General features: G+C 39.2%; 1 protein-coding gene across 1 annotated transcript; it reads left to right on the top strand.

Moving 5' to 3' along the window:
- The first annotated feature begins 2,280 nt into the window (after positions 1–2,280).
- On the top strand, positions 2,281–11,479 carry LOC127622817 (extracellular calcium-sensing receptor-like). Its single transcript, XM_052096919.1, has 6 exons — positions 2,281–2,501; positions 2,625–2,916; positions 3,548–4,342; positions 9,916–10,143; positions 10,327–10,450; positions 10,566–11,479. The coding sequence occupies exons 1-6, from the start codon at positions 2,281–2,283 to the stop codon at positions 11,477–11,479; spliced, it is 2,574 nt and encodes an 857-aa protein (XP_051952879.1).
- The last annotated feature ends 4,454 nt before the right edge of the window (positions 11,480–15,933 follow it).

Here is a 15,933-nt window from a genome sequence, read left to right as displayed (position 1 = left end):
GCAAGGACAATGGGTCTATTTAAAATACATGTGGTGCATAATTTCATGTAAATAAAAGTGTAGCATTTATTTATTTGTATTATTATTATTATTTAAATTTAATAATACATACAATGTAGCAAAATTAAAATGTGTTAGTGATTATTAAGACATCTGCATAAACAGCATGCATTAAAAAATCATTTTTAATCTTTTGTTTCAGCTTAGCCATTCAGTGTAGCATTTATTTATTTGTATTATTATTTAAACGTAATAATACATAATATGTATACTTTGGTTAACAATATCTCCCCCTTTTCCATTTAAAAACTCTGAAGTACTTCAAAGAAAAGATCATTTTAGAGGGTAACGTGGGCTCAGCTATAGGTTTCTGGGCTGTGTTGGGATATATTGGACTCCTTGCTATTCTATGTTTCTTTTTGGCTTTTCTGGCTCGAAAGATCCCTAATAATTTTTATGCAGCCAAATTAATCACATTCAGCATGCTCATATTCTGTGCTGTTTGGATTACTTTTATTCCAGCTTATGCAAGTTCTCCTGGAAAATTCACTGTGGCAGTGGAGATATTTGACATTTTAGCCATTTTATTTGCAATTTTAGCCTCTTCATTCCATCTTCATTCCAAAATGCTATATTATTTTTCTGAAACCAGACATAAGCGCCAAATAAACGTTTAATGGATGAAGTACCCCCGGGAGCCCTTTGATTGTAATATATTAAAAGATCATCTATACTTGAGGAACAATTATGTTAACATTAATGTCATTAAAGATGGAATTGTTACCCCAATGTTGTTACTTACAGAATATATTAAAGTTATGCTGATTATTATCATACTTTTCTTACTGAACATCTTAGTATACATAGTTATATGTATTATCTTGTAAACTTAGGATGCTACAGGTCTCTGTTTTAGTAAATGTTTTCAATAATAATATTCAATAAGAAAAAAAAAATGATTTAACTACAACAGATAAAGGTGAAGGTAAATGAATATGATTACTATATGTCAATATGTTTTCAACTTTGGCCAATGTGGCTACAAAGAAAGCTTACAATAAAATATTCCAGTTCAGTCAGTACACTCAGCAAAACACATAACTATGTTTATTCAAACCCAATGGACCAATGGCACATGAACAAATTACACTGTTTGGCTGCATTCAACACATGTATAGAACAACACATACTTTATCAACACGTGTTGACTTTATATACTGTAGGCCCTATTTAACTAAAGGTGTGTTTGTAAAAAACACACGAAAACTTGCACAAAAACAAAATGCACAAGCAGAACTAATAATGCATTCTGCTGAAAATGTCATTCTTTTGATGAGCAAAATTGTCTCATCTCAATTTTGGTGGGTTTCCTTTAATAAACCAGGAACATCAGGCACGCCTCCATAAAATGCTAAATAAAAGGCAAATATATTTGGAAAACTGCTGAACAATATAAATGTTTCAGTCTTCTGTGTTCAAAAACTCTCTCTTATCCCAGCATTAATATGCAGAGACAACTATTAGTGAGCCATTCACACGTACATTTTCTCAATAACTGTAAGCACTATCTTTCTTTAGCGCTTTAAAATTTGCTCTGTTTTTTTTATGCAACCCGGTTAAACCTGCCCCAACAACTTTACTCAACAAATGCCGTGTTCAGAAAGCTGTTTTTAAAACAAATCTCATTTTTTGAAATTCTGTTTGGTGGTGCTAGTGGTGCAGAAATTTCATACTTCAGCTATAAAATAGGTAACATACTGTAAATCTATGGGAAAACAAATGGTTAAAGAGTGTCATACCTGAGTAGCATGATTAATTACATATAAATTATTGAAATCATATAAATCAGAACCCCATGTTTAATGTTACATTTATTTAAAATAATTGCCTCACCAAGACCTGACATCACAACCACTTTATTTGCCTTTAATCACGTCAACAAAGTTGTGGAGGGCCGCCATTGGAACAGCTTTACTTAGAAAATTTTTGAGATAGACTGAAAAATAAATACTCGAAAAGGCATACTTAAACCATAAAACAGAAAAGAAAAAGGAAAGAGATAAAGAAAGTATGAATGACTTGATTTCTTGTTTTCACAGACATTGGAAACAATAAAAGTGAAAATATAATCTCTAACAGCACTGCTGTTTCTTGCATAATGCAACATGAAGCAAACTGGAGCAATGGTTCAATATGCCAATCCCAAAGGGCATTCCAAAATATGATAAAAGGCCACACATTCCCTGTTCTGCCTCAGAGGTTCCTGCCTTGCATATTAGCATGGCACTGAGGACAGAGTCACTGCTGCTACTGCTGTTGGTGGTGCATGGCAAGTTTATCTCTGTCCCAGCGAAGGTCTGCAGACTACTAAGACAGCCTGCCCTCCCAATACTTTCAGCTGAAAAAGACATCAACATTGGGGCAATTTTCACACTCCATACAAGTGCTGTGCTAAAGATGCATCCTTTCAGTTCCAAACCAGGGCCAACAACGTGTAGCAGGTCTGTATGTGAATGACTCTTTGAGTAACACTTTGAGCTACATTATCAATACTGAAAAGTTACCTGAACATGACCATGTGATGATTGTACTGTAACACATACAACTGATGCTTTTTTCCACAGCTTCAATTTGCGTGAGTTTAAATTTGCTCAGACGCTGATTTTTGCCATTGAGGAGATCAATAACAGCACAGAACTGCTGTCTGGTGTTTCTTTGGGCTATAAGATATATGATGCTTGTAATAATGTAGCCCAGGCTATCATCTCAGGCATGGCTTTGATGAATGGCAATGAAGATACTTTGAGTAATGAGTCCTGCTTTAGACCACCAACTGTTCTTGCCATTGTTGGAGAGTCAAACTCCTCTCCCACCATGGGCCTGGCCTCTGTAGTAGGCCCATTCAGCATCCCTCTTGTAAGAATTTTCAGTTTTCTGCTACTTGATATCATGTTGAATAAATGTGTGATTAACCAATAAATGAGCAAAATGTGATTTCAAGCACATGACAACAGTTGTTGTAATACAGAAATCATTGTGTTAAAAGTGTTGACATTGTAGCAGTCTATTTGAGACAATTTGAAGTGACAGGGTGAATATAAGATATCCACACTGCATTAATATAATCCCATATTTCTAAGGATAGTAATGGAAAAATATAGACATAATAATAGATGATTAAATGTTAGTTCACACAAAAATGAAAATTCTGTCATTATTAACTCCAAACCCATAGGATGTTTTTTCTTCTTCTGTGGAACACAAAAGGAGATGTTTTGCATGTATTATCAATTAACATTCAATTTCTTTGTCTGTCATTTGTTTATCTTTTTTTCCAAATTAAACAGAATGGTTATTCTGTCTAACATCTTTTGTGTTCTACGGAAGTCATACCATTTTGGAACACCATGTGGGTGAGTAATTGATGACATGATTTGCATTTCTGGGTGATCTATCTCTTTAAGTTTTGTGTCCCACTTTAAATGTACAGTATTCACACAATGTTTACAGTTAAAACTGCATAGTTAATATAGTTTTTTTCTTGTAGATCAGTCATTTTGCCACATGTGCATGTCTGAGTGACAGAAAAAGATATCCATCCTTCTTCAGAACAATACCCAGTGATTATTACCAAAGCAGAGCACTGGCTCAACTAGTCAAGCACTTTGGCTGGACCTGGGTTGGTACGGTCAGGAGTCGCACTGACTATGGTAACAATGGCATTGCAGCATTTGGAGCGGCAGCTCAACAAGAGGGGATTTGTATTGAATACTCAGAGGCCATAGTAAGAACTGATCCACAATCACAGCTTCTGAAGACAGTGGAAGTGATAAAGAAGGCAACCTCCAGGGTGGTGCTGGCCTTTATGTCATTGGGAGATTTTTCCCCCCTCATGAAAGTAATTGCACAACAGAACATCACAGGGCTGCAGTGGGTTGGCAGTGAATCATGGATCACTTCTCGAATTCTTGCAGAAACAAAGGAATATAGATTTCTTTCCGGAGCTGTGGGCTTTGCTGTAGCGAATGCAAAGCTTGATGGCCTGAGAGACTTTCTAGTTAACGTGCACCCTAATCAACAACCAAAGAATGAACTTTTAAAAGAATTCTGGGAAACAGCATTTCAGTGCTCTTTCAGGAACAGCAGGAGTGGTAAAGTTGACTGTAGTGGCTCAGAAAGCTTGGCAGAGCTGAAAATTGAATATACAGATGCATCAGAGCTGCGAATAGCAAGTAAAGTGTATATGGCAGTATATGCTATTGCACATACAATACATAACATATTAAAAGATTTGAAATCCTCCACCAACAGCAGCAAAGGAGAGTGGGCCACACCACAAAAGGTAATTAAAGGAATAGTTTCCCAAAAATGAAAACTTTGTATTTATATATTTACCCTCATGTTATTAGCCATGGGATGTTAGGCATTATGTTCACCATTTGTTTTCATTATAATTTCCCCCTAACATTCTGCTTAGCATCTCCTTTTATGTGCTACTGACAAAACAAAGCAATATGGTTTTGGAATAGGGCTGCATGATATAGGGGAAAAATGTGATATGCAGTAAATTGTTAGAAAATGCCATACACAATACAATAATCCTATGATGACATCATTGGAGCGTCCAGAACTTTATTGGATAAAAAGTTACTGTCTATCCCAGAGATCACAAACATAGTTGTCTTTTGTTCCAAATTATTCCAAATTGCATATACATAGACTGTGCATTACTCAGATGCACAGGTAGATGTCTAAACATGCACCTCCGCCGGTGCCTTCAGTTGTCCAGCTACATGGTCATCAGCTGGGAGCCACCTATTACGGATGTTTCACCCCATTAATCTCGTACTTTATCTCGTAACCCCCGCCTGAGCAGACCTACCCTACATTCATATCTTCTCTGTTAGAAAAAACACAAGCTATCAATCTCTGCCTACACCCACCAGTGCCTATCCTTAAACCAGTCCTCCAACAGATTAAGTAGGAGAGTGAGTAGGAAAGGCCATGAGACTGTGTCAGCCAACCCTACTCTGACTAGCTTGGCCTAGTTTCGAAATCCCTCTCCAGAAACCACGGATAAGGACCAACTGGGTCACCGGAAATAATTATTCCCCACCCTTTCCTCTTCTACATGCTACCTCACCTCATTTCACAATTGCTCCCTATTCCTACTTTCTCACTCCTGTACAACCTACTTTTCATCCTTCCTTCTTAACCATTGCCAGAATTTCCTTATATCTGCTTCTTCTGCCATTTCTTTTAGAGAATTCTTCAACTCTGATCCAAAGATACCAATGTATTTCAACAGGTGCTGCATTGATGTTCCGTAAGTGGCAGCCCTCCATCCATTTTTTTTACACTCGGTGACCAATTCAGCCTATTTTAGCTTCTTCCTCTAATAGGCTGCCTCCAGTCCCTCTTCCCATTGGACAGTAAGTTCAGTCATAATGACTTTCCTAGCTGATGCTGACCATAACACATGTCCAGCCTCAAGGAGGTAATGGTGATCGCAGAACGAAATTTTAGCTGCTGGCTAAGGTCGACCACCATGGACCAATCACTTCCATGTGCCAGGATTCCTCCCTCTGTGCCGTGCCTTGTGCAGCACCTCCCTTTTTAACAAACTCAATGTACTTCCTCTGAGGAGCATATTGGTCTTTATTCAACACACCTCAAGGATCTCTGCTAGCTTTTGCAGCACCTGATCGTATTGCCATGAGGTGCCAAGGTGGTCTTGCACCCAGCCAACATGTGCTGCAAATTTGCATTTGGGGCCTTGCAGAGGGGACAACTCTCGTCTTTACCATACTACAGAGACAAATTTCCAGGGCTTGGAAGAGTGTCATAGGAGGATCTTATTAGAAAACCTAGCCTGGCCTGGAGTATCTTCCACAGGTCAGCCCAGCCTTAAACTCTATAGAGGCACCTTCCCATACTATCCAGCGCCCTTGCTTTTAATGGCTGACTATTCAAATCACATACAGGTCCTCTTCCATCTTAGTTAGTTCTGTCACTACGATCACTTTCATCTGTTTTTTAGAGGCTGCTGACCACAGTTTGGGAGCCATCCCCCATCCATGGCCTGCTCTTCCTGATTGGGTACTTCCAACAAACTCTTTTTGCTTCGGTCTTGAAACCACCCTGTTTACAACCTCCTCTGCCTTCCAGGCATGGCCTATTCGGACCTGGGCTTGCCAAGCCCTAACTGACTGGTCTGTTGATTCCTATAGTTCTAAGAACAGCCTGGTCTCCTCCTGCTTGTAACCCAGGGTGATGGCAGTTGCAGAAGGCATTTCTTCCAAACAATGCATCGTATAAAAGACAACGTGGCAAGCCCAGCCACTCCCTGATGTAACTGTTGGCCTTGGTGTCCATCCTTGCCACTGCAGCTGCAGTGACCTCACACATCTTTAGTGGCCACATCAGGTAATGATACAATGTAAATTGGTAACACCACACCTTGTAATTGCCTGGGACATGACAATTGTCTATTTTATCAAAACCCTTTTTCAGCTGCTTATGAACCAAACCTGCCTCTTAATACACTCGTGAACATGGAAAATCTCCAGTTCATACCTGATGAGCTGGTGTGAAACCTATATATAAGCATTTGTCAGGTCCAACCAGACTACATTGATGTCTTTCTAGTTTTTCTTGGTAGACTGGATCTGCTCCCATATTACTGAAGCATGTTTCACACATCCAGGACAACCTGATATGCCTGCCTTCTGGCAGCTTGTGTCTATGTATACATTCTTTTAGAGGAAATTAGACATCCTCCTTGCGACCACCAAAAAGAAAATCTTACCCATATTCAGTAGAACAAAACTCCTATGCTGAATTATGTTGGTTGATTCCTTTTCTTTGGGTATACAGATGTCCACTGTCCTTTGCAATTCCAGGGGTATGCACTGTTTCTTCCAGGCAACTCTCAGTAGTCTCCAGAACAGTTTAAGAACTGTTGGGCACCGCTTTTACAAACTATATGGTATCCTGTTTGGGCCCGGAGCTGAAGTTGCACTGGATTTTTCTAGCACTAGCCTGATCTCACTCAACTTTGTTGGAGTTACATCAAAAAGTAAATCCCACTATTGGCTCTGATAGCTGTGGGACATATCTGGGTGAGCCTAGCTGGCTGTGTTTATGGGGGATCCCCTAGTTATCTTCAATTCCTCCTTCTCATTCTCATACGGGGCCTCGTATTTAAAACTCTGTTAATATTTCTTCCTAAAAGTTTGCGTAAGAACAAAAGTCAGATTCCCCTTCGGTCACTCACTCGAAGTTGTGTTGAATGAAGTGACACAAGGGGTCTTCTTGGGACCCAAACATACCTCTGAACTTGAGAAAATTGAGAATTTGCATGCCCCGCCCCGGACATACGGGTATAAAGGGAAGCGTCTGTCAGTCAGAATTTTTTCTTCGGAGCCAAATGGTTGTGCAACAGCAAAGCTGAGTTCACCACTGTTCCACTCACCTCTGCTGGCAAGAAGCACTACTGTTGGATCTACGGCACGTTTCGAGCTGGCGTTCTCTCTCACTGCATGCTGTGCAGTCCATGCCCCTGGGCGCTTTGACAGCGCTTTCATTGCCTGAAAGAGTGTTTCTCCTCCTAAAATGAGTTTATTTCCTCTAAAAGAGTTTGAGTTCCCACTCAGAAAAGAGAAATACACAGTAGGCGTTGAACGTCCTTTTTAGGACGCGTCTTTGTAGTTCCTGGATGCGGTTGATTTCTCTCCACTTCTGATGGTCATAAAAGCTGCCTCACGTGCCTAGGCTGCGAGCACACGCAGGCAGCATTTTATGAATGGTTCATGTTCTCAGTGCGAGAACATAGCCATGGCAACATTGCGGTCGCAGCTTTCTTTTCTCACGAGAGAAAGGCACTTCAGCGGCCCGCGTCGTTCCTTCTTCCCACGGGATTGAGTACGACCCGGCTGGCGATAAAGGCAATTTGGGGATGAGATGTGCTCAGTTTTGCCGGGTAAATCCCCACGAACAACCCGCCCCTGGCATGCTTGCTTGCTTCCGTCCGAGCTCGGGATGAGTGCGGCTTGCCCTTGAGCCCCCGGAATTGGATGACGACATCACCGCTGCATCGGAGAGTGTCACAGCGCCCTCTGATGCTGATGACTTGTCTGGGCTGCCACCTTCGGGTCTGCTCGCCCAGTCTGAGGCTGATGCACAGATCTCCGCTACGCTTTCCCGGGCCGCCGTGAGCACAAGGCTGGACTGGAAACCTCCGCCCCCCACGAGTCACAGGTGCTCTGTACTGGGGTTGGGCTCCACGGGCTTAGTTCCCTTCTCAGGCAAACTCCCTGTGATGTATTTCTCGTGGTACAGTCCCCCTATCGGTGAACCTGCGTTTCCCTTGGGCAGCCCCACTGCCCCGGTTGCTGTGATTGTAGGGCACCCCCTCATTTGGCTTGACCTACCACCGCACCACTCCCACGTACAGCTTCACAACCCTCGTGGTGTATTTGCCACATGTTACCTCCCCCTAGATTGGGCAGGATGTGGCCTCCAAAGGGTCTTTTCCCCCTGAAAGAATAGGACCGGGAAAGACTGCCTTCCCCGATGCATTTCATAGCATTAAGATAGCCCAGGCCATGGCTGCCGGGCTTGCTCCCATGCTAGTCATGTAGCACCTATTCCCCCCCTCTGGGGTGCGGGGAACCTAAGGTGTGTATATGACATCTCTTTTGAGGGCGTTGGGGAGGGCTACATGCAGCCAACACAGTTGCTTCTAGCACGCAGTAGCCTGCTTGCACCTGTCTCGACAGTTCACATAACACGGTCAGTGCGTGGCGTTTTTAGATGGGACCCCTTGTGTCACTTCATTCGACACAATGTTTAGTGAGTTACAGAAGGGGAATGTCATGTGTACTGTCGTAACCTCCGTTCCCTGATGGAGGGAATGAGACATTGTGTCCCTCCTGCCACAGCACTAAACCTACCACTGTAAACGGCCATGCCTTATTCTAGGCTCCTCAGTGCAAAATCCTGACTGACAGACGCTGCCCGCTTCCCTTTATACTCATATGTCAGGGGTGGGGCATGCAAATTCTGTCTGCCAATTTGACATTGGCCTTTTCTCAAGTTCAGAGGTACGTTTGGCATCCCAAGAAGACCCCTTGTGTCACTTCCTTCGACACAACATCTCGTTCCCTCCCTCAGGGAACGGAGGTTACGCCAGTAACCATGACGTTTTGCCTATGCACAAAAACATTTTCCGATTCATAAAACCGTACGGAAGATTGCGCGTCCAGCCCGTCTCCTCCCTAAAATAACCTTATATGGAGTGTACAACATCTGTTTTTACTATGCATATCCTCATCTGCATAGAATTACCATATGCATTTCACCATCCAGGCACTTGAATACTGTCTTTACCAGTATGAGAAACTGTATTTTATGAGAGATGCATATACTGTACAAAACATTGAATGCTTAAGTTTAATTTAAGTTTAAAATATTAAAACTATTATTTTCTCTGGCTGCCTTGCTTAACGGCCAGGCCCTTCATAGTCTCTATCGCACACATGCTAGGCTTCTCTCAGGTGGTTTCACTTTTGACAATGATTCAGACAACAGTATTTGCGAATTTACTGGTGAAGCAAAGAGAAAGCTTTGCGAGCAGCATAGTTTCAGGAAGTAAAAAATAAATAAAAAATCTACTGCATTAATTGTGTACATTTCTTTCAATATGTAATTGCAGAAATGAACGTGTTATATTTTCCAACACTACACAAAATACAAACTGACATTTGCAATATTTCATTAAATCTGATATATTGTGCAGTCCTAGTTTGGAATTACATGAGAGTGAGTAAACTATGTAAGAATTTTCATTTCTGAGTGAAATAAACTTTATGTGCACAAACACGATAACTGTATGCTTCTGGTCTTTTTGCTCAGGTGCTGGAGTATATGAGAGATGTCAACTTCTCTGCCAAAACAGGTGAGAAAATATTCTTTGATGCAAGTGGTGATCCAATGGCAAGATATGACCTGGTGAACTGGCAGCCTGCTGAGAATGGAGGTCTGCAGTTTAAGCACGTTGGCATTTATGACAGCTCACTGCCTTCAAAGCAATGCCTTCAAGTTGATCAGAAACACATTGTATGGGCAGGGAACAGTGGACAGGTACCTCACTTATGTATAAAGACAAATTAAATAGGGCCTGTGAAATGTCTGGTCTTATTCTGAAAAAGACAGTAAATGAAGAACAATTTAGTCCAATATATCTACATACAATGCATGAAAGCAGAGTGGCATACAAGCTGAAATTAAAATAAACGTATATGACTACTGTTTCTTTTCCCATAGTTGCCTGTATCCGTGTGCAGTGAGAGCTGCCTCCCTGGCACTAGGAAGGCTATTCAAAAAGGAAGGCCTGTCTGCTGTTATGACTGTATTCCATGTGCAGAGGGAGAAATCAGTAATGAGACAGGTAAAATTACATTGAATACTAAAAGTGTAAAAAAAAAGTGTAATACTGTCCATTGGTCATTGACTTTATTATGCAATTTACATTCAGATAATCTTTTTTCCAAATTCCTTCACAGATTCTAGTGATTGCTTTCCTTGTGATTTGGAGTATTGGTCAAATGAAAGCAAAGACCGTTGTGTGTTAAAAGTGGTTGAATTTCTTTCCTATACAGAAATCATGGGGACAGTGCTTTCTATTTTTTCGTCCATTGGGGCATTATTAACGACAATGGTATATTTTGTGTTTTATCTTCATAAAGAAACACCTGTTGTCAGAGCCAACAACTCAGAGCTGAGCTTCCTGCTGCTCTTCTCGCTGGCACTATGTTTTCTCTGTTCACTTACTTTCATTGGTCAGCCCACTGAGTGGTCCTGTATGTTGCGTCACACAGCATTTGGGATCACTTTTGTCCTCTGTATCTCCTGTGTTCTGGGGAAAACAATAGTGGTGTTAATGGCCTTCAAGACTACACTTCCAGGAAACAATGTCATGAAATGGTTTGGGCCATTGCAGCAAAGACTATGCATTGTTTCCTTAACTTCAATACAGGTGATTATCTGTGTGCTTTGGTTAACGATATCCCCTCCATTCCCACATATGAATTTGGAGCATTACAGGGAAAGGATCATTTTAGAATGCAGTTTAGGCTCAGCTATTGGTTTCTGTGCTGTGCTGGGTTATATTGGTCTTCTAGCTTTCCTTTGCTTTGTTTTAGCTTTTCTAGCTCGGAAGCTTCCTGATAACTTCAATGAAGGCAAGTTCATCACATTTAGTATGCTCATATTCTGTGCTGTTTGGATTACATTTATACCAGCATATGTCAGTTCCCCAGGAAAATTCACTGTAGCTGTGGAGATATTTGCTATTTTAGCTTCAAGCTTTGGTTTATTATTTTGTATATTTGCTCCAAAATGTTACATCATTTTGCTAAAACCAGAGCAAAACACAAAGAAACAAATGATGGGGAAATCTGCATCTAAAACTCTTTAAACCCATGAAAAATCATGTAATCCAAATATAGCTGAAAATAATTAATATTACCTGCTACATATTTGAAACCAACAGATCCTTAACTGGAAAATTTATTTTTATAGTTCACTCAAAAATTTTTAATTTGCAGATCATTTACTCTGCTTCAAGCCATCCAAGGTGTATCTGAGTTTCTTTGTTAATCAAATCAGAATTTAAGATTTTTAAGATTTCATTTCGGGTCTCCTCATTTAAACAATGCAAGTGAATGTACTCCATTTTTTGACGGACCAAAATGCATATTTTGGGTGCGTCAAAAAATTCCACACAACTCAACAGTTCACAAATAAAGTTCTTCTGAACCCAAGCGATTGATTATTATTATTAGAAACAAAACAATGCTTATATACTTTTTAACAAGAAATGTTCACTTCCGTACATCTCTGTGATGCGCGCTCATAAGAGGAATGATGTAAGCTCATTGGTAAGGCCACGTGTCATGTGAAGGAGGAGGCAGGAAGTGCGTCATTGGCTGTGTCTCGTTTGGAAGGCTGATTGTCGGCCGGATACGTAATCGAGGCTGTCTCGTTTCAGAAAAGCGAGTAGGACACTTTGAATGCAGCCTTCGAATTTCTTCTTTCATGGGAATTCGGAGGATGCACAAGGTATATCCTTCGTGGGCACTTACATCCCACATTTCTTTACGTCAATGGAAATGGCTAAAAACATTATGCCAATTTGCCCATAAATATGATGTTCAAACGCAAGTAATGTTAATTCCCAAGTTGAAGTATCTCAGTAGATGGGTGCAGAGTATATAATATGGATAATATATTAATATATAATTAAAATAATGTATTAGACTAAAAGCACACCTGTAAAATCTAAATTATTTTCTCTTTACATCATTATAACTCTACTATAATGTACCTCATACATGCCCTTCTAAAGGGACTTTGTTCCCTTCTCACTTAAAGCGCTCACACTTGTTAAAGAGTGGCATGTTGTCATAGCAACCATGTTACATTTCCATTTGTCCTACGAAGGCCGCCTCATTTAAATAAGGCTTGTTAAAAGAAGGACACTTGGTATACTGCAGCCTTCAAAGGATGCGTCCTACATAGCACGCAGCCTTCGAAACGAGACACAGCCATTGTTTACAAGATAAGGAGAGCTGTTCAAACGTTTAATTGTCTTTGTTGTAGATTTTTATTTGTATAAGTGTATTGATCAAAATTGTCATTTGGCGTGTGCATCCTGGATGCTTCAACAAATGAAAATGCACATCAGGAAAAATATTAACTTTTCATCGATTGCTTATGCGTGATCATGAGCGATTAAAGCACAAGCTTATCGCGCTGAACCTGGATATATAATACATCACTCCTCCCTTGGGCTCTGCACCTCCCTCAGCACCCCGCTCCTCATCACCCGATTTCTAATTCAACGTACCTGCACTCAATTCACTCGCTCATCCCTGCCTGCATAAATAACTCACCTTCACTTTACCTGTCTGTATTTGCTCTTGATCTTCGTCGATATCTGTTTAGTGTTTACTCTGCTGTTTTGCCTGTTACATCTTCTTCAGTTTGTGAAACTTCTCTTCTGTGTGATATCACCTGTACCATTGATCTCACTGTGTAAACCCTGTAAATCCTGTGAATCTCAGTAAACGCTCTCGCACTTGGTTTCACTAACTACAACTTGTGTGGCTGGAATTCATGACAGTCATATCCTATATATTTCTTCTAAAGAAAAACACAAGTAGATAACACAACGGCATTGCTACAAAATAAAGGATAGGTTAGTTACTGCACAGATGGTTATATTTTATTATTTTATGTAGTTTTGAAATAGTTTTGGACTGATTTGGTTTGTGAACGGCGCTTGGTCTGTGCAAGTTTATCTTGTAAACAATGATGTGCTTCCTGCCTCCTCCTCCACATGACACATGACCTTACCAACGAGCTCACATCATCCCTCTTATGAGTGCACATCACAGAGATGTACTGAAGCTAAACATTTTTGTTAAAAAGTATATAAGTATTGCTTTGTTTCTAAAAAATAATCAATAGTTTTCATTCAGAAGAACTTTATTTGTCGACTGGAGTCATGTGGATTATTTTGATAAACCCTAAATATGCATTTTGATTTGTCAAAATTTGGAGTACATTCACTAGTAATGTTTAAAGGAGGAGGCCTGAAATGAAATCCTAAAAATCTTAAATTCTGTTTTGATGCAGAAAGAAACTCATACACATCTTGGATGGCATGAGGGTGAGTAAACTATCAGCAAATTTTCATTTTTTGGTGAACTATTCCTTTATGTTCTCTCTTTTGTAAATCAGTAAACTTAGTAAAGAAAGCTTTCAAGCACAAACATACAGTAAGTTTCAAAGGTTAAACATTACTTTCTGGACAGACAGCAAAAATACACTTTATGGACAACTAAACTGGAGTGTTTGATTATTTGGAAACAGTTCATATCATGAGTAATGTTGGCTACACAATAGCACTGCTTCTTTCTAGGGCTGTCTGACCCATTAGTTCTGCTCTCCACAGGCTGTGGGAGGCTCTGCATTGTAGGCCAAATCAGCACTAGGCACAATGGATTCTCACTGACCATCTTTATGACGGCCATGTTCTGGACCTGCATTGTATACTTCCTAATAAAAAATGACATTGACTTTTTGCATTTAACAACAAATGAAAATTACATTTCTTAAAGTAAACTTTATGTAGAAAATCCAGCATAAAAGTTGAAGTTCCTGGTTTCCTTTTCAATGTACTGTGGTGAGGCATGAGATTGGCTACCTAATTACCTTCTATTCAATCAACCATTGATTGATTTGAGCTCTTTCCATTGAGTATTAAAGGCTGTGGTTTGCTCAATTCTCATAGTATCTGATTTGAATTGGATATGTATAATATTTTCCCTTATGATTTTGAGTTTATGTTTATTCAGATTTAAATTGTGTGAATTGTTCGATCTGTCTGTTATGAGTAATTTGTCTCGTTTAACAGTTTGTTATATTAATGATGGTCAATGTTTATGATTACTATTTCACTTAGGTTGTGTTTGTAGAAACCAACAAACAACTGGCAAATAAATATCTCTGAAGAATTTCAGATCATGTGTTTAAACAGATACCCCTCATTGTGTTGGCAACTTAACCTCCCTATCATTGCATCCAATATTTTACAACTAATAGCAATTTATTTTGTTTATATTTTTTGTACGAATCGAAGTGTATGCCTTTAATGTATACATTTTATGGTTTAAGCCTTACGTATGTGTCATAACAATGCAAACTAAATTCTTTTGTCTTCGAATTTTAACGGAATTGTTAAATAAATACTTTTGACTGCATACTCTCAAAGTGATTTTTGTTGCTTGTTCAGTTTACTTAATATAAACGAAAGAAACACAATTCTAGAACTTCTTGATTTTATTGTGTTCTATCCATTTAAATTTGTAAAATTTAAATAACTTAATCCAATTGAGTATGCATTACAAGAATACTTTTTGTAGTGTTAATGTAGCAATGATGAAACCAGTCCGCAGATTTCCATTTCTCATCATTCTTTGTATGGGACTCGATAGGGAGAATAAGTGTTGAAATTAAGTGTTTCATGCATTTTTAACAAAGATAAGAATATGATGAGATTTGTTAATGTTCAATGTTCTGTTATATTGATATTGGATAAAAAGAGTGAAAAAAAGTGTTACCATTGTGGTTAGGTTGAGGATAGATTTTCACTTTCAAATGATTCTTCATTTGAGTGCTTCTTAGTTCTATAAGCAGATGCAAAAAAATTGACAGTGCAGTAGATTCACTGTCCTCACACTTGCTCATTATATTCATATTTTTGTTTTAGGTACTTATTATTTGAGATTGAGTGGAAATAATCAGTACTTCTTACAAGGCTCTGGTCTATGGTCAAATACTTTTGTTAAATAAAGGCTAAACTGTATTAACAAATTGTATAGTTAACCTTCATCCTAGGTAACCAAGGGTCAAATAAAATTACGTAATGTGAAGGAATTGTCCATATTTTTAATTCAAGTGTGTAATATAAGATTACAGGCTTGTTAATGTCACCAGGTCGTATTATGTTGTATTATGACAGATATTCCAATCAGTTTCTTAGAATGACAGATACAGTATATGCTCATGTTTAATATTTTGTAATAGTTAATCAGCACAGTACATACATTTTGTAATAGATCAGTTCCATGTGACAGTAGTATGTAAATGCTGTAGCACACCCAACTCTGTGATTTTTACATATAAAAAGCTTATCCCATGCAAATCAACTATAAATTTTTCAGACATCCGCAGTAATAATTACTTTCTATCAGGAAGACTTGCAGACTTGAGTGAAATTTAAAATGACATTTTTTTTGATGAATATAAAACAGAAAACTAATGTCTCTCATTGGCGTAGACCCCGTCTGGCAGTTCGAAGAAGTT

The sequence above is a fragment of the Xyrauchen texanus genome, chromosome 29 (genome assembly GCF_025860055.1).
Source record: "Xyrauchen texanus isolate HMW12.3.18 chromosome 29, RBS_HiC_50CHRs, whole genome shotgun sequence".
Taxonomy (NCBI): Eukaryota; Metazoa; Chordata; class Actinopteri; order Cypriniformes; family Catostomidae; genus Xyrauchen; species Xyrauchen texanus.
The sequence above is the reverse complement of the archived record's forward strand: the minus strand, read 5'-3'. Positions and strand labels throughout refer to the sequence as shown.

Coding starts and splice junctions, on each gene's coding strand:
- LOC127622817 (XM_052096919.1), top strand. CDS start 2,281: ATGGCACTGAGGACAGAGTCACTGCTGCTACTGCTGTTGGTGGTGCAT. Junction 4,343..9,915: donor AGTGGGCCACACCACAAAAG/GTAATTAAAGGA, acceptor CTTTTTGCTCAG/GTGCTGGAGTATATGAGAGA. Junction 10,144..10,326: donor GGGCAGGGAACAGTGGACAG/GTACCTCACTTA, acceptor CTTTTCCCATAG/TTGCCTGTATCCGTGTGCAG.